The 21,640-nt window shown below is 36.0% G+C and overlaps 2 protein-coding genes across 3 annotated transcripts; one reads left to right on the top strand and one right to left on the bottom strand.

Annotated features, from left to right (window-relative positions):
• The first annotated feature begins 8,657 nt into the window (after positions 1–8,657).
• On the top strand, positions 8,658–19,550 carry LOC146160783 (uncharacterized). 2 transcript variants are annotated; one of them, XM_083383431.1, is made up of 12 exons: positions 8,658–8,826; positions 8,920–9,116; positions 9,238–9,384; positions 9,675–9,877; positions 10,274–11,101; positions 11,282–11,352; positions 11,459–11,619; positions 15,765–16,107; positions 17,100–17,180; positions 17,544–17,609; positions 18,414–18,497; positions 18,970–19,550. In XM_083383431.1, exons 2-12 carry the CDS (start codon positions 9,036–9,038, stop codon positions 19,104–19,106), a joined length of 2,202 nt encoding a protein of 733 aa, XP_083239557.1. In that variant the 5' UTR covers positions 8,658–8,826; positions 8,920–9,035; the 3' UTR covers positions 19,107–19,550. The 2 variants fall into 2 exon arrangements, with proteins under 2 accessions (XP_083239557.1, XP_083239558.1); XM_083383432.1 differs by having other exon boundaries at positions 8,658–9,116.
• On the bottom strand, positions 19,395–20,848 carry LOC146160782 (COMM domain-containing protein 3-like). The gene has a single exon (XM_083384657.1). The coding sequence runs from the start codon at positions 20,788–20,790 to the stop codon at positions 20,212–20,214; it is 579 nt and encodes a 192-aa protein (XP_083240783.1). The 5' UTR covers positions 20,791–20,848; the 3' UTR covers positions 19,395–20,211.
• Positions 20,849–21,640: the final 792 nt, after the last annotated feature.

Below are 21,640 nucleotides of genomic sequence, written 5' to 3'. Positions count from 1 at the left end.
AATAGGTCACTAAAGGAAAGGCGCGAACGCACTGTGACTATTTAATCACTAATCACGTGTTACCAGCTGTGTATAACCTTCCTTAAGCCGCATGTTATAGCCGATTATTTATAAAACGTAAAAAAGTCGTAGCAGCAATTGTTAAAATTGCACGAAATTCAAGCAAATATGTCCCGGTAGGTACCATACTACATCCCACGAAAGAAAATCCCATTTAAAAAGTAAATTTGTTTAGTTTTCAAACCGCTGCAATAAACGCGATATTTTGCAAACTCAGTCCAAATGTTGCGTAGTTTATACTCGGTTAGGGTTGCTGTACGTTGTCCCTGTAACTATAAGTGTCCTATATGCCTCATGAAAGAATGTTAAGGAAAACGCTGCAATAAACGCAATTTTTTGCGAACTTAGGCTCCATTTACGTCGGCAAACAAACGGCAAACGCTATTAAACACAAAAGTAGAACTTTTGCCGCTTGAAATTTTATTTTTACCAAGGCAATGTACTTGACTTGAAGTAAAGAAAACCCAGTAACATTTGTCAATTGAGAATAACTCTCAGACGGTAAACTTTAGGTTATAGCAGCAATTGTTTAGACCTGCTTAATAGCGTGATATTTAAGCAAATATGTTATCCCGGTGGTAAACTGCGTCAAATGTAAGAAAAATCCCTATTGAAAATAAAACAATGCTTACTGTTAACTGCTGTTTGTTGTAAGACAGGGGTTTTCAACCTTTTTTTGCTCATGGCCCACTAAATTAGCAAACAAATGGCGTTGGCCCATTATTATTAACGTTCGATGAAAAACACCAAGTTTCAACAATACAATAAATTAATTAATAATGTTAGGTCGCCCCATACTTAATGGCGTGACTTTGGGACAGCCCAGTCGAGTAGCTTAATATATAAAGCGGGGCAGCAAATATCCTGGGCAGCCAATAAAAAAAGGAGCAGTTTATAATGAAATGCGCCGAAAATTTACGTATTACATTCCTTCTTCTGATTTTGCGGTTTTACAAACTTTCTGAAAACTTCTGAAGCCGGCAATAGCGGACGGAAAACAGAGAGCTTTAAATAGAATTTGGAAAATGAAACCGGGCATTGGTGCTTTGTATTTTGTAGCTTCAGACATTTTTCGAAACAACTCTCAAGACTAATTATACTTTATCACAAAATGCCAATAATATATTTATGATATTTTATGGGTTTCGAGCGCATGGTTAATCTCCCTTTCCACGTTGGTGTAAAATTTGAAAACAATTGTTGTGTTTTTATACTCCTGGTAGTTCCTGGTGGTTAAGTCAATATTTCGATTTATGACGATCGTATAGTTTTTAAAAATGTTTTACATAATATTGAAGTTCATGAATTTACACCTGGAATAATACATAAGGTCAAAACACTTACCTTAATGAGATATACATTTTCGTGTTAATTCGAATGATCAAAAAGTACCCTGAAGCACAATTAACACACCTACGAAAATGTCGCTGCACACCGGTTGCGGAGCAGTGGGAGCACTGTCCTAAACCAGGCAAAATTAATGCTCGCAAACAAAAAATAAACGTAACAAAGGATAATACGTAAGCAAGGCGATTGTTACGTTTGGAAAACCTTCCCGGCATCCGTACCACATGTTGGGTGGCGAGAAAACACATTGTAAAAACAAACCAAACACATTGTATTGTGAAAACAAATGATGTTACAAACATAGCATTACGTCGAGGTGTTTGTTATTTATATGTCGGACTCATATGTGTTCATAATGACATGATTTCTGGTATCGTTGTATGCCAAGCTCTGTGGCCCACTGAAAACACTGCCGTGGCCCACTGCTGGGCCATGGCCCATAGGTTGAAAACCCCTGTTGTAAGATATCCGTGTAGGTTTTCTGATGTTTATTCAGTATGTTTCAAAAAAGTGAAAATTGCTAAACCTTTGCACTAAACGCCAAATTAAGCTGCGTCCAACGTCAGACAAACCTGGAACCCGTTGAAAAATATAAATTGCTTACTGTTCAAACTGCGACAACAAACGCGATATTTTGCGAAGTTAAACTTAAGTCTTTACTTGGAATGTTGCACACGTTCGTTAACATGAATTATAACATGTGATGTGCTTTTTACGTAATCCCGGTACCATACTTCTTCGAACGTAAGTAAAATCTCGCTTGAACTGGAAATTGGTTACTATCAAAACCGCTGTAAGGAATTTATTTTTTGTTAGGGCAATATACCTAATTTGATTTTTTATGCCAACGCAGGTAATTGCGCTTGAAAAAAGGTTTTGCGCGGATACGTTAAGAGATGTATGATATGTCGCGCGTGCGCCCGGGGAGTGGCGAGCACACGACGGGAGTTGCCGGTCCTTTTGTAGTCAACGACGACGTTGCTCTGTCAGCAACAGACCGGGCGAACATGCTGACGACTCACAAACGTTCTAAAATATATATAAGATGCAATTTCGTTAATTTGGAAGCCGTTTGTGTTAGCGCCAAATTATCAACCTTTCGGAGAATGATTTGGCACCGAGAAAGCGGATTTGTTAAGGATGATCAATGACCATCTCGATAACGATTTAGTAGCGGGATTACATATTTGTTTTATTCATGTGTTATATTAGTATTACGCTCAATCGATATATTGATATTCGTATAAGGTTTTACTGTTCATTTATTGGAAAAAGTATTTAGTCAACCCATTTCACACAAGTGGCTAACAGCGTATAGAGACGAGATATTGCTGTTTTACAACTATAAAGCTATCATGTTTTGCTTCGCGAAATGACAAAAAATCATACAGAATATGAAATTTATTTGAGATAGATAAATAGAGTTTATTTTTTGGAACCGAAACATCCAAAACGCAGTACAAAGTTACAAATTACAGTGGTTTGTTCCAGGATGGAGCAAAAGACCGTAAGGTACATCGAATCAACTGCACCCTGTTTGCACAAATGCTCGTTGGAAATAACAAAACATTTACCTAACACACAAGTAATGTGATACATTGGAAACACAAGAAGGATAAGATAACAACGAAAAATCATACGACAACGCAAGTTTACTGCTAGAAATAACATGAACACAGTGGTATATTTACAACTTAAATACAAATAATACAATTACTCATACCAAAAGTTCAAGGAGGTTGACGCAAAATCATTCACAATAACAGCAAAAAACACACGTTTTAACGCGGAAACACAAATGACGGAAACGCACAGATATATGAACATTTAAACATAAGAATAATATTCTTACACATGACAAAAGTTCGAAGAGATTGAAAGGAAAAGCATCAACAATAACAGCAAACTTTATAGCAGCAACGACGGAAAACACAATAAAACTAGACGGGGGTGCGGTTGTTGTATATTTTGTCAGGGGGTATATTTTCAGGGCTTAGTGTTTATTTTCAATTTTTACTTTATTTTTTTTTTTTTTATTTTTTTTTTTTTAATATTTTGTATTGTGTACTTTATATTATATATTTTGTTTTTTATTTTCCTTAACTTGTTTCTGCAAGCAAAAACAGATATGGGCCGAAAACTTCCCCACTTAAAATATGCCTTTGATGCGGAAGGGGTTCAAATATGGCGTAGAATTTGGGGAATGATCGAAACATATATTTGATAAATAGAATTTACGTAGATAATGCGTATGGTGATTTTATTAAATTTAGACCAGCTTACGTGTTTGAAAAGCAAATATTATTATTCTCTTAAAGACTAAAAATGGTTTAACGCCTTTGGTTTGCTATACTTTTGCAAACTTTTACTCGGTAATTTTTTACCATGGCTTGGGCCGAGCAATCACTGTTAAAACAGGCTTTAAATCTGTAGTTTTAAACAATATGAAAAACACTATTATGTTCTCAATACGCAAACTACTAAATCGAAAATTTTGCTAGATGTTTAGGCCTGATGTTGGTAGTATGCTGGTTGGAGCAAGATGCAGACAGGTGCTAACAGAGAGGCGTAGACTGCCTTAAGATTTCGCATTTAAACTTGCGGCGGTAAATACACCCTATTGACACTTAATTATTAGGCGAAGATTATCGCGAAGTAATTGGTCGCCGAAAAAAAACTAACGCCGCATTGAAAGCAAGCATTATAAATGAGTCGCCGATATTCTGCTTTGAACATCTCTACTCGCAATGCTTCCCTCCGTTAATTGTACGGTGGGTGAAACTTTATTCACGGCCTTACCTCTTTGTGTATTACCGCGACAATTCGATGAAATACGATTTGGAGAATATTGGAAAAATCGTATTTGGAGTTTTATTTGCTATTTGCACCTGTATAGTATGTTACTCCAATCCAACATATCAACACACAATTTTAAGTTGTGTAGGCCTGGTGTTGATATGTTGGATTAGAGTTGCCACCAGATTTCGCATTTAAATTTGCGGCGGTAAAATAAGTTGTTTCTTAACAGCATTAAGTAATTTTACTAAAGAGAAGCCTTGTTTTAAAATGCAAGTCGCACGAGCCCAGTTTAGGACGTGGCACTTCGCACAATGAAAGTCTCACGCGCGGGACAATAAAGCCCAGCAGGCGGTAAGTCGCTTCGTCACTTCACAAGCTGGACAAAGCAAGCGAATATGAACGAATTCTGTATGAAAGTTTTTCTGCTGCTAGAAGGCAGTCGTTAGCTACAAAGTGCTAAAACGCAATGTTTCAGGTTTTTGCCCCCCAAGCAAAGGCCCCTGGGGGTGCAGCCTCATAAACTTTTACAAAGCACCTACATACCACTCTACGCCATGTCTGAAAATTTGAAGGTTCTACGATGTCTACTTTTTCGATAAAGCTTCGGACAAAAATCGGTCTGAAACATACCATAGGAAACCAAAAAAGAATAGCGGCAAAAACAAGATATGTCCCGAAAATAAATTTTCGGCCCATATAATAAAAAAAAAAAACGTAGTGAAATTAAGTTTTGTCATTTTACATACTGTTTTCTTAGTATTCAGCATCGTAGCAAGAATATAATGTTGTTCGTAACATTACTTTAATTTACCATGTTATAATGCCATAACCATTTTTTTTAAATCATCGGCAACAACACGCGGCTTAAGCAAATTGATGCGGGGTCGAAGGCTACAACATAAAACGTAATAGTTATTAAGAGGACACTGCTTGAAATGATCTTACATTTCTTTTACTCTTTACCGAGATTAATTTGGCACCAGGAATACGTATTTGTTTTTGACGACCAGCGCCTTAGCTATCCTTGCTTTTTGAGGTTCTATATTATGTAACTTTAGGACTACATTCCTATAAATTTCCGAGAAAAATTCAACATCGTTCAGGAGAAAAATTATTTTACTTTTCGACCCTTTGTGGTTAACCGAGTAAAAGCGGATCTTTAGCGACCAATGCCCAGGAAAAATATTTGATTCCTAAAATTAACCCAATATGGGAAAACGAACTGCTTTTACAGATTTTTATTTGTAAAGTGAACTAACCACAATACTTATTGACAGAAAAGATATGATATATAGTTTACGAATTAACAGCAATTTATGATTTATAGTTCACGCTTTTTTAACTTTCTCTGTTTTCCACATAAACCAAATTGCCTAGCCTTGATTTAAAACGTCTTAATTTGTAACATACAGTACCAATAAATAGAAAATGTACAAAAAAGAGAATGAGACCTTTACACAGTTTCTAATGAAACTGGCAAAGGCACTGTTCGGTTAGTTTGCTGATCCGAGACATTAATGAGATCTTCTCTGTCGCCATCGGGCAGCTTGCGGTTTACACAAACGAGAACTATCACTAAAACTGTCACCACAATGCCAACTGAAGTTAATCCCAAAAGCAGCGGAGTGCTATTCATTGTTTTGATAGTTACCAGAGTGGTAGGCTGATATGCAGGGGAAGGTACAATTGTCATCTACCGGCCTTGTTCCGTTGCATTATCTTCTGTGATGGTATATATTGTATTGATGTTTTCATATTTAGTCACGTTGACGCTGGTTCCAGATGTCCACACTTCCATATTTTGCGCCACACCCAAGTGTATCGCGAGCAAAAACGGTAATACGAAGCGTCGCATAAAGTGGCAAACCTTGGCGTTGTGTACTCTACTCGACTTGCAAGACAATATTAATGGACCTCACTGTTTACGTTTTAGTTAAGTTATCCATGTCAAATACTTCCTTGTGCGGGGTCGTACAGTAAAATACAAAACTCTAGCAATGACACATTTATATGTTTGCGTAGGCAAAAGCCCCACGTGTCCAGATATTTTGCTTTTACAGACAGAACAACACATTTTCTCCCAGCAAGAACGTACAAGAATCAATAATTTAATGTTTAGTCAGTTTATTTATATTAAATGCTGGTGTATAGGGCATCTCATAAGTATTTCCGACTACTGATTGTACGATAAGCTTGTTTAGTTTATTCCAAAACAGATTTCCGATTCCATAACAGCTAATAGGCTAACTATCGTTTTCCATATTTGAACAAATCCATTTGGTTACACTGCGGGCTGTGGTTAAACTGGTAAGACCAAATGTGAAAAACACACTAGGCTAGGTTAATGTCCTGTGACCTGTGAACAATTTCCTAAGTTTATGCGTCACTTTCTCGCTGCACATTCGCACAAATGTGTTAACAGACCATGCAAATGATCGCTCTGGCATCTTGTCACAGAGCTGTTCCACAATTCAACTAAAAGGTGTTTCTCGACAGGTTTGTGGTTTGGAGCTAAACTTGAAAAAGGAAAAAAAAATGGAGTAGAGTAAAAAATGGGAGTGTCTTCAGTACGAATCTTGTGAGAATATGTGGCCACTGACCAGCAGCTTTTAATAGGAAGGAAAATGAATTTTGTTGAGTTTAGAGTAGTAGACAATATGTTGAAACAATAATGTATCTTTATTAAGACAGTACAAAACCGTATTATTGAAAAGCTTTATATATACCAACTTAATACTTTTTAACTGGTTAATTGTCGCTCGATAAAAAAATGGAATAACAGGGGAAAAACGGACCCCGACAATTAAGTAGTTCGTTAGTGTAACTTGTGTACCTCAACTTGGGACTTTCTGTTGTTGTATGTTTTGATTAGCTGTTCAGGAAGACAGTTTTTTATGTCCCGAGCTAATAAAAATCGTTGGTCCGCTCCTGGCACGCACTGCTTTATGTGGCTCGCGATGCTGTCAACTTTGGGTTACCCTAATATAGCATAAGAGAAATAAGGCAGTTTATGTACGGCCGATTTATAACCATTTAACTGTAATGGTGATGCAATGCTACTTATTCGTATATTCCTAATTTGGTTCTCTTGTATGTTTTGTCCTACTTTTGTAAAATACTTTCCTTATAAGGCGCCATGTATAGGCTACCCCATTACTTAAATTATGATAAAACGCTTGTTTTCTCTGGGCAGTCTTGGATATTTTGCATCTGTTGTCAATCGTTATTATTTTGTAGGTGTACCGCCAAACTGTCTTTGCACTGTTTGGTGCCGCACGTGAAAAAGTTGCGGAGCACTGATTTAAACAAATGACAAACAGACAGGCCACAAGTGGTCGCAGTGGATGCTGTGAATTATAAGATGTCTATGGTTGTCAAAAACTGACTTTGTGATGCGTGACCGGCTGTAAAACTAATATTTACAAAAATGTGTTTGTTATTAATTGTTGTTTCTTGTTTTGTCTATCTAGGAGCAATTAATTTGATAAATGTCAGCTGTTAATGGAATAACCGGACTGTGGCAGTTTTTTAACGGATTCTGCATCGAACAAGATTCGGGATCAGACTGGAATGTTTTGCCTAAAATTAAACGTGTTGCTCTCTCAGCAATGGCCGTTGCCGCGCTCTTTGAGGAAAATCGGCGTGAAATGCGTCAGCCGCGAAAAAATCGTTTTACCGCGCAAAACTACCTGCACGAACTTCAGTCGCTTTTTCGATATAGTACTTCATTTTCAGCTGAAATCGTACTACTTTTTTACGGTAACGTAACAAGTTGTCAAAATCAAAATTGCAATAAATATTATAATATAACTTGACCCACCTAAACTCTAGTTCGCACCCTAACCCGAATAATTTGAGCAATAAAAGCCCCAAACGAAACCTAATTCAGTTGGCCTGCACTACCAAACTAATGTCGTGTAGTAAGTTGATTTCCACCCGTGTGTGGTGGGATTATAGCCTGTTATGTTTTTCATTATATTATGCAGTGTTGGGTTAAGTTGCCTGTAAAACATAGAAATTGCAGTTAAGAAAAAAGAGCATTTACTAGTGCTTGGTATGCCAGCTTTTGTATTGTGTTGGTCACTTTACAAATGTCAAACAAATTTGGCACCATGCAGTAAGAATGGTGTTATCACATGGTTATAAAGTTTGTTTTTTCCTGAAACAATTGTTCTATTTTTAAAATTTGGTTGTATTTTGTTTATTTTAAAAAGGCAAGTGGGTCACTGGAAATCTGTAATGGGTCACTGTATGAACTGCATGTCAGTAGTTCGCCATTCTGCTCTAGATTTTAACATTGATAATACTGAATTGAGCATACCAGATCAAACATGCCAACAGATTTTTGAAATGTTTAAATACAAACTTTAATATATTTTTTTGTAAGGAATTGTTTCTAATTAAATTATCTAAGTTGCAAATGGGTCCAACAATTATTACTACAAATTCTGATCTTTTTGCTAGCTAGGTTTTCTGGTGTTGTATAATGACTTGCTGGTTTAAATAACTGCACTAATTTATCCAGATCATAAAATATCAAGTTTTAAAAAGGTTTCCTCTTGGCAACGTGGCTTGAAATTTCCCACATTACAGTCCTATTTTTCAAACAAGTACTAGTGTGTAAGTGTGTATCATGAGATTTAAAAAATATGTATCACAAACAAACATACCTGCTTTTCATTCAATAAAAAAAAATATTTTTATTTTTTAAAGGATCTTTTATCGATTTCGTTCGGAATAGATTGGTTTCTGAATCTGGTAAACTGTGATTTAGGCTGATTAAAAATCAAATTTATTAACCCGGAAAGTGCAAGTATGAATAGAACATAATGGATGCATATGACATCATAACTAAAATTGGAAAGGGTTCAAGTGGATCAGTTTTCCTTGCAAGAAACAGTAAACAAAAGGTTTCTATATTTCCCCTTTTTTAAAGTTACTTTTATTTTAGTTTGGCCTGATACCTTATTTAGCTAAAATAAAAGTTTGTGTACCATTGAGTAGAGGCATATGAACAATTTTATATTACAGTCCAAACTTGTTGCTATTAAAAAGATTGAGATTGATGATTCACGCAAATCTAGAAGTCGCAAATCAGTCACCAGGGAAGCTAACATCTTACGAACCTTGAGCCATTTTCACATTGTCAAATGCCAAGAGTGGTTTTTAACTGGCCAGGTTGGAATAAAATAAATGCATTCTAGTTTGTAAAATACCTTTAAATGTTTGTTAAAAACTGTTCACAATATATATATAATCAATCTAACCTGGATAAATTTTTTTAGGTTGACATTTTAAAAATTATACAGCATAACTAAACTAGATTTTTGCCACTTTAATAAGTTAGTACAATACAATAAAACTATGTATAGTTTTGGATTAATTTGCACTCACAATACCAAGGGGTAAATAAATCAAACTTTTAAAACAACTGTATATTGAATCAATGTAATTTCCATGTTTTTTAGGATGCAATGATGTGCATGGTTTTAGAGTACTGTGATGGAGGCACAATACAAGACAGAATAAAAACTGCCCAGTTACAACAACAACCTCTTCCAGAAAACAGAGTTTTAACATGGACCACACAAATCACATCAGCAGTGTGTTACATACACGAAAGAAGAATTCTACATCGAGATTTGAAGTCTGAAAATGTATTTTTGCTTAAGTGAGTAGACTCTTGTTGCAACAAGACTCAATGTGTGTTTACATTACAGCCCTGTGTCAAAAGAGTGATAGTTCATTGTATTTACGGTAGAATGCCTTTCAAATATTCTATTGTGTAAGGTAATACTTCTTAAAAGACCCTGTAGAGTAGTTTTATTGTTGTGTTGTTGTCATATAGGCTGCCTGGCTGAATGCCCAATTATTAGTAAATACTGCCACATATAATTTGTATTAAACGGAACAAAATTATTACATATTATTATATGTAATTATACACTTGAGTTTTACTGTTTGATTTCAGTAGTAGCATGTTAACATAAAATAATATACATTAAATACTGTTTGATACTTTTTAAATTAGGTTTACTAATTGTTAAGCATGATTACTGTTCAACAGGAGTGGAGATGTGAAGTTAGGCGACTTTGGAATTTCCAAGGAAATCGACCACACACTAGACAAAGCCAGCACATGTGTAGGAACACCATGCTATCTAAGTCCAGAGCTCTGTCAGGACATCCCCTACAGCTTTAAGTCAGATATTTGGGCATTGGGTTGTTTGGTATTTGAGATGTTGGCCCTGGCCCCTGCTTTCGATGCTGCAAACCTGGTCAGCTTGTTTTATAAGATAGTAAACTGTAAGTATGCTGTGCTTCCTAACACCTGCTCTTCTGCGGCTAAAGACTTCATCGCGAAAGTGCTAACCAGAGATCCAGGTAAACGCCCCACTGCTGAAGAGCTGTTAAAGCTGCCAATCTTGCAAAAGTATTCCACAAAGTTGAGGATCAGAAGCCCTGAATTGACAGCTGGATTTGTAGACACTTCTACTGCTGCTGCACCAGTTTTTCATGAGGAAATGAATCACAATGAACTGGATGATCTTGATGAGCTACTTAATTCTATTGAGGTGGACGATCTGATGGATATGCCACCATCAAAACCAGTTTCTGGCTCCAATGGAACTGACACTAAGCGTTCCTTTTCTGTTTACGGGGATTACACCGCAGAAAAAGCAGCTGTTGATGATGCTGAAGATGACCTTGAAAATAATCGACCACAAACTTGCCCACACTCTGCCAGGACTGTGGTGCTTTCCACATTAGACTCAGTGGCAACTTGGTCTGGTTATGGGGACAGAGGTAGTCATCATACAAGTGGGAAACACCACCGACTAAATCTTTCTAGCAGTAGTGATGAATCGGATCATGAGAAAATATACACCCAGCGGTAATATTTTTTCAAGTGTCATTAAGAATTAAGAATTTATACATTTAATGTGAACGATTGGTTAGCGTTGCTCTACAAATCAATCTAATTATGCTATTATTACAGGAAAAATAATAAGGTTGAATCACATTATTTTTAAATATGACTGAATGTCATAAATATTTTTTGTGTGATTATCAGATCAAGGGATTATTCATCTGATGACTTTTCCACGTCATCTGATGAAGAGTCAAAGTTAAACACAACAGCTGGTAATTGTTATTCACGTGAAATCAAGATATAATTTAAACTTGATTTCAAATACAGACCTTAATCTGCTGTTTACTTAATTTCAAAAAATATTTTGCCTGTTTATAGGAGATGATGAAATTCCAGAAGTGATTGAAGTGGCAGAAGATTACGACCAATTGTCCTCGGCAATAAATAGTCCTGGTAAAATGGTTGATATATCGAATGTGACTCCTGTTCAAACTCGCAATCTTCCAGGCAGTGCTTGGTTACTATCAAAACGTGCCCAGGTTGGTTGAAACAGACAGCGGGGCGTATCCAGAAATTCAAAAAGGAGGAGTTCCGAATTTTCAACTTAGGGAATTCCCCGTTGTTTTTTTGTCTGACGTTAATGACGTCATAAAATAATGACGGATATGACGTCATAAAATAGCGATGGTAATGACGTCATAAACAAGAAAAAAAATCATCCGAAACAGCCAATTAAAGCCAGCAAAAGCGAACATTTAGACGCAAAGCGAACACATGCGTTATCGACAATCCTGCCAGGCGCCAACTGCGAAACCGCTTAGTGTGCAATCGTTAACTTCAGGCGAAAAACTAAACCAAGACCGTGAAATATGTGTGATTGATTTTGGTAGATCCGTGTACGGGACTAGGCTAAATTACAAGCACGTCTGTCGCCACCTGCAATACTAAACGGAGATCGTCTTTCCCGGGTGTTTTTTTTGTCGATTAGCGCGACATATCAAACTACTTCGAAGAAACGGTATAACTTTAATAGTTAGTTTTTTTTTTTTTTTTGTCAAAACTTTTTTTTTTTATTACGTGATAATAAGTTGCACGGCAGAAGAAAATGACGCACGAGAGATAAAAGATGGATAGCACTTAATAAGAAGCGACAGGTATATGTTTACAGACTGGACCATTTGACTCGAAAAGCAGCAAGATTCTTATTTCCTAGCGCAATATGGTATTCTGATTTTTTTACTGTTTTTACCATGTTCTTGAACATTAAGAAAGAAGGAAAAGTTTTGGCATATTTACATCGATAAATCACAAAGCGAGCACAAATCAGTAAACAGTTTAGCAAATCATCCTCATTTACAGTACCAAACAGAACAGTTACTGCAATGGTTTGTAGGGATATAAAAAGTTTTGCTAAAATCCAAGCAGTGACTTCTTCCCAAAACTTTACGACATGTTCGCAATAGAAAAACACATGAGAAATTGTTTCAACGTTTAAATTGCAACAAACACACCGGTTGGTTTCAGTTATATCAAAAGAGAATAGCGCATCATTGGTCACAATCGCACGAAGATTAAGTTTAATTTAAAAGGATCGCAGTTTAGTTTCAATTGTGGCTTTACGAGTGTTTTCATATAACCTGTCCCAAGGAGTTGTGTTCGGTACAAGATTTAAATCCCGTTCCCACTTGCGTTGTTCTTTATGGGGACGATCAGTAGTGTATGTTTTTATCTCATTGTATAAAGTTTTTGATGAGTTATGTACCTGAAGTATCTGCCTTAAAGTGGTGACTAGTTTAGTATCGGGTGGAGATCCTGCTGTGGAGTGGTTCCACTCAGGTGGGAGAGCAGCGATCATTTTAATAAAGGTTTTAAAATCTATATTGTTTGGGTGGAATTTGTAATTAACTGCCAGTTGGTCATATGTCATATAGTGTCCCGAGTCGTTTAGTAGATCATTATGGTCAAAAATTCCCGCATTGATAAGTGGCTTTGCATAAAACGTTTCTGTCTTGAGTCAGACGTTTTTGTTTACCCATAAAGGACGGGCCTTGAGTGTTTGCAATTGTGTTATTGTCATATACTTCCTACAGTCTGATATTGCCTTTCTAGTAGTGCCTAAAGGTATTAGTTTAGAACATTGTCTCGATGCGACAGATAAGTCTCCTCGCAGCCAGCATTCGAGTTCTTTGTCTGTTAGAACGCCTTTTTCAAGCGTTTTCCACGGTACATTATACTCGTCGTCAAGAAGTTTTGACACCCATTTAATATTCAGCGACATAATGTATGCGTCAACGTCCAACATATTTTCTCCTCCGTGTTCAGTATTTGCGCATATTTTTGTTCGCTTAACTCTCTCCCATCTAGACCCCCATATAAACTGAAATAATTTCGTGTTTAGTTTACGCATCCGTGCTTCGAAAAGTTGACCGGAAGAACACTAATTTTGTAAAGTTAGTGTGGGAATCACTAAGCTTTTTAGGATACAAATTCGTCCCAGAAGAGTTAGCCCCTGAGCGGACCAAATGTTTAAGACTGCACTAATTTTATTTATAACTTCACCAAAGTTAAGCGGAAACAGTTCCTTTGGGTTTTTTAGTGGAATTTTTACACCTAAGTACTTAAATGAGTGTTCTGGCCACTCGAGGCCTTTGTTCGCGTAAGGTTTTTCTGACGAAGAGCGATTGGCTCCTACATGGAATGCAAGCGATTTTGGCATATTGATTTTACATCCGGACATGTCTCCAAATTTATCTAGCACACCAAATATTCGTTCGAAATCTTTCTGCTCGCCTCTTAAAAAAACTAACGTATCATCAGCAAGTAGAGATACTTTAAATTCGTCGTTATTCAATTGTATTTCTACAAATTCGTCTTTTCGCAACGCCGTTGCTAGACATTCGATACATAGCAAAAAAAGCGTCAGAGATAATGGGTCTCCTTGCCGGATACCTCTTTCGATTTTAAATTCGCGCGACAAAAAGTTGTTGTTGGTTATTTTACAGGTAGGTTCCGCATAACAACATTTTATCCAGTTTATTAGGTTATATCCAAAGCCAAAATTTCTAAATGCTGCGTAAATAAAATCCCAACCAACAGTGTCAAACGCTTTGTAAATGTCCAAAGATAGTATGGAACCCGGAATTTTATAAAAATCGGAGGAATCGATAATATCAAAGAGCAGGCGAAGATTATCCCCAATATATCTACCCTTCATAAAGCCATTTTGGTCTCCACTGATTAGGAACTCGATATTGGATTTTAACCTGTTGTTTATAACTTTTGACATAATTTTATAGTCCACATTAAGCAAAAAGATGGGGCAGTGATCAGTTATCAGCGAAGGATCTTTATGTGCCTTGGGGATCAGTGTTACTACACCTTGCGCTTGACTTTGACTAAATTTACCCGTTTCTTCAGTATACATCCAAGCGTCGCAAAACAAGGTTTTTATCTCATGCCAAAAAGTCTGATAAAATTCTACCGGCAATCCATCAAGGCCCGGGGATTTATTCCTCAGCATAGTGTTAATGGCCGCTAGAATTTCCTCAAGCGTGATTGGGCGCTCGGTAGATTCTTTCTGCATTGCGTCTAGCCTCGGCAGATTTAATGTCGATAAGTGTACATTAATTTGGGTCTTAGTATATTTAGCATCGTTTGTATAGACTTTCAAAAAAATTGGGCAGTTCCTTTAGAATGTTCTTTGGATCTGTTTGGATTTGATCACCCACTTTTAGGCGGTTGATTGATTTTTTTTTGGACGTGGCGTTTCTCTAAGTTTAGAAAGTACTTCGTGTTAATTCTCGTTCAATGTCTTCTATCGCCCGTTCTAAATATTGCTGTTGGCTGTAGTTTGCTCGTTTTACTTTGGCGCTGTGTTTAATAGACTCCCCACGGATTACTGCTTTAAGAGCATCCCACCGAATGTGTGGATTCACCTCATGTTTAGGATTGTTGGCCACATAATCACGTATTGTGCGCCTCGTGTTTTTTATGTATTCGTTGTTGAGCAAGAGATTTGTGTTTAGTATCCTTTGCCACGAGGAGAACTCGACTGTCATCGAAAGGGTTACTATTTTATGATCTGATTTAATGCCTGGTGTGATATTTGCGGAATTTAGGTAATTTAATAATGACTCCGATATTAAAAAGAAATCAATACGCGTTGCAGTCAAGGGGTTCACCTGAAACCTTGAGTAACCCCCAACCCCCCCCCTGGATACGCCACTGGAAACAGATATAGATATATTGTTGCCATATTGCAATGTATACTGGCTAGGCTAGAAGTTAAGCATGAACCAAATCAAGAGGATTTTAATATATATTTTTTTAAATAAGTTTGGCATTGACATAGTACTTACAACCATCAAAGGTTGGATTTCGGTTTAACCTAAAAGGTGTTTGCTTAATTTAAATAGGAGGAGGTTTTTATTTGTCTCAAACTTAAAGTCTGTGTACTACTTACTTTTTGAAAATGAAATAAAGCCGCATAGCATACTCTTAAACCTTATTTACTGTTTAGAGTGCTGATTGTGCGGGCTATTGCTTCAACAGGCTCTGAAATAAAGTTAATTAGTTATATTTAGATTTTATTGTATTGGAAATTGCTTTTATGTTCCTTCAACCTGACCTCATTCACCTTTATATTCACTAAAATTACATTGGTAACCTTGAGGTATTTTTGTAGGTGCTACGCAGAAAGCAAGATGATGTTAGGCAATCATTACCTGTCATTGTCAGTACAGTTCAAAGGGTGCAGCCATCAGACAGTAGACTCTCACTAAACCCAGAAATGAGAAGGCGTGATAGTCAGAACAACAACAAGGCCCACAAATCCACTCTGCAGCCTATAAAGAACAGAAAGGAAAGACTCCCTGGAAGCTCCTGGTTGAAGCGAGAATCAAGGCCAGAAGAAGTCGTTTTGGGCAACCCTGGTTTAAGGAGAAACAGTTTGGAAAAGAAAAAACGCCTTCCAGGAAGTGGCTGGCTTCTGAACAAGAAAGATACCCATATGTTTGGTGATAATACAGGTAATTAACATATAATTTTGCTTATAGGAGCACTTGATATACCACTAGAAATTGCAACTATGGATATTCAAAGTGGACTCACAAAGTAATAGGTTATGAGTTTGAATAACAAATCCTACTATGTGTTTAATTAATAATTTCCCTTTTTGTAGGAGTTAATATAATATAACACCAATTTATTGCAAAACATTTTGCAAGCATTGTTTGTTGCGATAAAAACACTTCAAATGGTTAACACTTTAAATAACAGCCATTTGAATAAGTTATTCAAATTGTTTTGCATACCTACCTAAAAACAAACAAAAACCTTATATGAATAGCCGAATACCATTTTGTTACCTAAACCTAATTTTTGCTGGTATAGTAAGTGCAATGTAACACAATGGACACAAATTCAGTTGGTTTTATAGGTCATAGTGTTTTAGTTGTCTTTTACTACAGAGAATGTCGACTAACCATGTAGTGCTTTTGTCCACTGCAAACGCATTTTACAATAGAATGCTACTTGCAACTTGACTTATTTAAGGAAATAACAAAACACTGTACATATACAGCATTACACGTATGTCGCTCGCTGAATAACAGTTTATTTTCATTTAGTCCCGATTAGGTTAAGGTTATCTAATCATGAAATTACTGGTAGTTTAAAAAACGCTGCTGCGGTACAACATTGCTATACTTATGCAAGCACTATATTTTACCACAGTGGCAGGTCTTTATCTTACCATTGTTTATGTAGAATTAGATGCAACCAATAAACCCGATATAAACGTCAGAAAAGAATCCAGGTTCAATCCTAAGCATCTGATTTTCTACTTTGTACATCTGTAATGGCAACCCCTCAAATGTGGTTGTGGTGCAAAACGCACACACAAAAAATTATGAGCCAACTGTGTTTATTTTACTTTTAACAATTAGGATTGTACACTGATTTTAAAGTCTACGAACACGAAATTATCACGATTTATTTTAATTTATTAATATTGTTGCAGCACCTAAGGCAGACAATGCATCAAAAAGTATGGTTGAAGAACATCCTAAAATAGGTCAAAATGTTTCTGACGAGTATCAAGGTATATATCATAATTCATTATAACTTTCCTTAATGCATAACTTTTGCAATGCTGTAATTACCAGTAACCCGGGTAAAATAGAAACTATATTTAAATACCTTTAGTATAAAACATACCACCAGTATACTATGAAAGCTCCCTATTAAAGCAGGGAAATTGAAATCTATTAAAAGTACTAAAGTCCTTTGATTAGTTGTTATGCTGTCTGATCTAATTATAAGTTTTATGACTGACAAAGCTAAAGTTAGTGTGCTTTCCAATAAAGTAAATAGAATAAAGACGCAATTAAACTAAGTTAGAAAAGTAAAACCCGAGCTTTGCTTCCTGTGTGTGAAATTCTTAACTTTTTTGTGTTTTTTATAGACGATAATAACATGAATAATGATGATGACTATGCTGATGATTTTGAAGATGATTCTGATGCAAGTGGTAAGCTGTTAGTAAAATACAGAAAGAAAGCTTTAGCCATATAATAACATTCAAAATGGTTAGCATAACAATTAACTCCCCCAAAAAGTGCAAAGTGAGCTATAATGAAAAAGAGGCTGCTGCCTTAATTTAAACCCTTTGATTATCTTATTGTAACAGTTAATACCATATCTCATTAGCATTTCTAACGAATTATCTATTAGTATGATTTAATATTGTTTTACAGCAGGGGTCGGCAACCTACGGCCCGCCGATGTAATTCATCCAGCCCGCCGCCTCTTTGACAAATTAGACACCATTTAACACACTTTTTGAATATTTTAACTACATAAGTGCCAACAATTTTCGCGCTTTGCGAGAATGATCTTTCTATGTCAGGTTTGTTTACGTTTTCGTGCTGTCTTTCAACTGGATCAGCACTTCTTTACCGTTGCGCCGTGGACGGCTGCCAAGTGCGTCGCGGAAAACGGAAAACGTTTTTAAAAATAGTGAACATATCTTTTTTTTTTTTTTTTTTTGGCAATGTAATAAAAACAAGAAATGCCGGTATACCAAAAAAAAAATCGCGCACTACCTTTAAATGTTATCGCGTTCCAAAAAGTATTTTTTTTACACTTTTCATTAGGAGCATGATTGACGCGTGTGAACTCGAATTTTAAACCAAACAACAGACTTTTTTCACAATTCTTAGTTAACATTTTTTGCGGCCCGCAGAGACCTTTCCAAGTTTGGTTTTGGCCCACAACTAGAAAAAGGTTGCCATCCCGGCGGCCCCTGTTTTAGAGTAACATTCATGTTTTGCAGACAATAGTGACTTCGATGAGACAGCTACCATGACAAATATGAAACCAGTATCATCATTGCTGCTTGTGCAACAGGATTGTATTGGTAAGAAAAAACATGTGGTGTGTCAAGGTTTTTGTTGAACCACAATGTTTTATGAAAAAGATTTTATATTGCAAAGTTGGCATATTAAAGTTTCACTTCTCAAAAATGGATTTCTAAACTTATAGCTTTTTATGCTTGCTTTCTTTCATAGTTTACTGTTTTAAACAAATTAAAAAAAATATTTTTTTATGCAGCTTTTATTAACTTAACCAAAAAAAATTGCCCAAAAATATACCTAATTTAAAAAGGCTTGTTTATTTTTATTATTTAAAAATTACTAAATTATTTTCCACTTTTGCCTAATTTTTTATATTTTAAATGTAGTAGAATATTAGATATCTTTTAATATAACCGAGTTGAAGTAGGAGTAATGTTTCATGAAGCAGACTGTCGCAACTAATATAATTAATTGTAGTGCAAACAATTATATATAACTATATACAGATTTCATATTATAACCTATGAATTGCAGATACGATTGGTGAAGACATGTATAACCGCATCAAGGCCTTATTCAAACAGGGTTTCAGTATAGGAGACGTTTATGAAAAGTGCAAAAGCAAAGTGGATTTTGAGACACTGGAAACATGCTATGTATTACTCAGCTAATTTACCTGTGCTGTTTCATCAATCCCTGAAAATGTCTCGGAAAAGTTGTATTTTAATGTAAGGTTTCCTCATTGAGTTACCATTTACACTGTGATTGTTTAAATTTCTTAACTGGATGATATTTAGTCTCCCACTGTATCTTCAAACCCCTGTTGCTTTGCAAGTGCTTTGTTTACAATCCTTTTATGTTTTTTTACCTTTATTCTTTCCTGCCTTTTTGTTTTTACTGTTCTTTTATGCAGTTAGTGTGCACTTGGTAGCATAGTTAAACACTCTGAACAATTAGCATATGTTGTTTTATAATTTTCTCAGAACAGTTGTACAAGCTTTAAACGATACACAATATCACTGCTTGGTATTATAAAATATTTTCTTAATCAAAATGACAAATGAAATCATAAAATAATTAAATAAAACAACCATTAGTAGTCTGATACAGTGGCACACGGCCTGTTTAAATAGTAATTAGTAGAATTTAACTTCATTCTTAAACTAGTAGGCTCCAGTCTAGAGTTTGGATTCCTCGACATAGATCCAGTCTGGAAAGTATGGCAGATCTCAATGTGATTTTGCAGGTGCATGGCCGAAAAAAACCCAGTTGGACTATTGCAACAACAACGGTTAAAAAGTGCACCTCGAGAGCATTTTCTAACTTCAGGGTGCACTTTATCATTTTGTTATACATTCTGTATTGCAAAAAATGCACTGTTACCGTAGCGCACAAGCGTTTTTAATATTTGGGGTGCAGGTAAGATTTTTTAGGGGTGCACTTTTAAAAGGTTGAAAAAACTTGCTGGTGGACTTGCCATCCTTTCCACAGTGGACATAGATATTGCACAACCTAAGAAATCAATTATCACTAATGCCCACCACAAAAGTATAGCAGATCCATTGTGGGGGCCATAGGTCAAAAGTGCACGACTTGTTTTACACTTTGAAAAATCTGGGGTGCGAACTTTAATTTAAGGGTGCAGGTTGGGTCTGTTAAAAACAACTTGACAGTGCACTTGGCAAATAATTTCCACATTGGCACTGATGCATTAATTTTCTATTGTAAAAATATAAATCAGAATGAAAAAATATGAAAAAGTTGTTTTGGAAAATTTTATGTTTGGCTTGCTCTTTCAATGGCCTTTGAGGCTTCTTTAAGTTTTCCAACAAGATCTTGCAGTTCGTCTCGAGAGCAGACAAAATCAATTGTCTCACCGCTATCCTGCTTTAAACTTATTGTGTATTGAACTTCGTTTATTTTATGAACATGGCTGTTCTTTAATTGATAGTCCAGTCGCCAATCTAGGTCAATTAAGTTTGGGGCTTGTACGCCGACACGAGAAAGGTGATTTCTTAGGTCAGACTTATAGTGTACAAAACTGGCAATGATGGTGTCTTTACGCTTTGTTGGCAGTTGGCAATCATCTAAAAGCAAGGACAGCTGTTCTTTATGTAAGTCCGCTTTGGCAGCCTCCAACATTAGGATAATAATCGACGCGTGGTTTTGTTTCACAGCATCTTGGTTTTGGCACCCGGCCACTGGTTTATTGCAGGTAAGCGATTTGTCTCTGGCCGTACTTAAAATGGTTTGACATGCATGTTCAACTAACAGATCGAAGCTACGGTCTGGTATCAATGTTGTGTCGCCACATAAGCGTAAACCGTCCAGCGTGGATTGGGAAACTATATCCATCGCACCTCTTTCGGACTAAATTAGATAGCACCTGCACTCCAAGTTAGCTTTAGCAAGAAGTTTACCTAATGATTGACAGGTTTTATGCTAATTTACGTCCAGTGCCTATGAAGGATTAGAGTTGTAAGTTGTAAAATCTTGTTACTATAAAAATGATGTTTTTAATTAGTCGCAACTAGAATAAAGCAAATTAGGCAAAACTTTGTAATTACACTAAATATCCACTTCTTAAACATAAAGTTTTAATTTAATCTTCTTAGCGTTTGACGTTTACAATCAATTTATTCTTCGACAGCGGCTTTGCTCAATAGTGACACCTGGTGTAATAGAGAATATTTTATTGCTTATTGTCCTAATTTTATAATAACTTATAACTTGACTTCTAAATTGTCCTTGTAAAATTAACCTTCTATTTATTGTTTTTTGTTTAATATTTACGAAAATCTTTATGAGTATCTCCGCTATAGACAACTTTAAGAGACTTTTGTTACCACCATCCGGATCCGGACGACATTTAAACTAGGGCCCGCCGGCTTTGCTCATCTTTGGAAATTTAATCCTGTATCAAATAGTTTATTATTAATAAATAATATGGATATTTTGGCTGTTTGCATTATGTGGCATTTACACACCCGAGATTTTTTAAGAAAGTTGTGTCCTCCCCTATACTCAGTAAATAACACATCTAAATTTTTAAAAAAATGTGAGTTGTGGTAACATTCCTAGCTTAAGTAGCATTCGATAAAAAAAATGGTGCTGCACACCTGAGATCCTAATGAAGAGTGCCATACAACGCAGCCTTGGGTTTGAGCTGAACAAGTGTTTAAAAAGTTAAAACTGCCTTGCTGAA

This window comes from Ascidiella aspersa, chromosome 3 (genome assembly GCF_963924565.1).
Source record: "Ascidiella aspersa chromosome 3, kaAscAspe10.2, whole genome shotgun sequence".
Classification (NCBI taxonomy): domain Eukaryota; kingdom Metazoa; phylum Chordata; class Ascidiacea; order Phlebobranchia; family Ascidiidae; genus Ascidiella; species Ascidiella aspersa.
The sequence above is the reverse complement of the archived record's forward strand: the minus strand, read 5'-3'. Positions and strand labels throughout refer to the sequence as shown.

Coding starts and splice junctions, on each gene's coding strand:
- LOC146160783 (XM_083383431.1), top strand. CDS start 9,036: ATGGATGCATATGACATCATAACTAAAATTGGAAAGGGTTCAAGTGGA. Junction 9,117..9,237: donor CAAGAAACAGTAAACAAAAG/GTTTCTATATTT, acceptor TTTATATTACAG/TCCAAACTTGTTGCTATTAA. Junction 9,385..9,674: donor AGTGGTTTTTAACTGGCCAG/GTTGGAATAAAA, acceptor CATGTTTTTTAG/GATGCAATGATGTGCATGGT.
- LOC146160782 (XM_083384657.1), bottom strand. CDS start 20,790: ATGGATATAGTTTCCCAATCCACGCTGGACGGTTTACGCTTATGTGGC.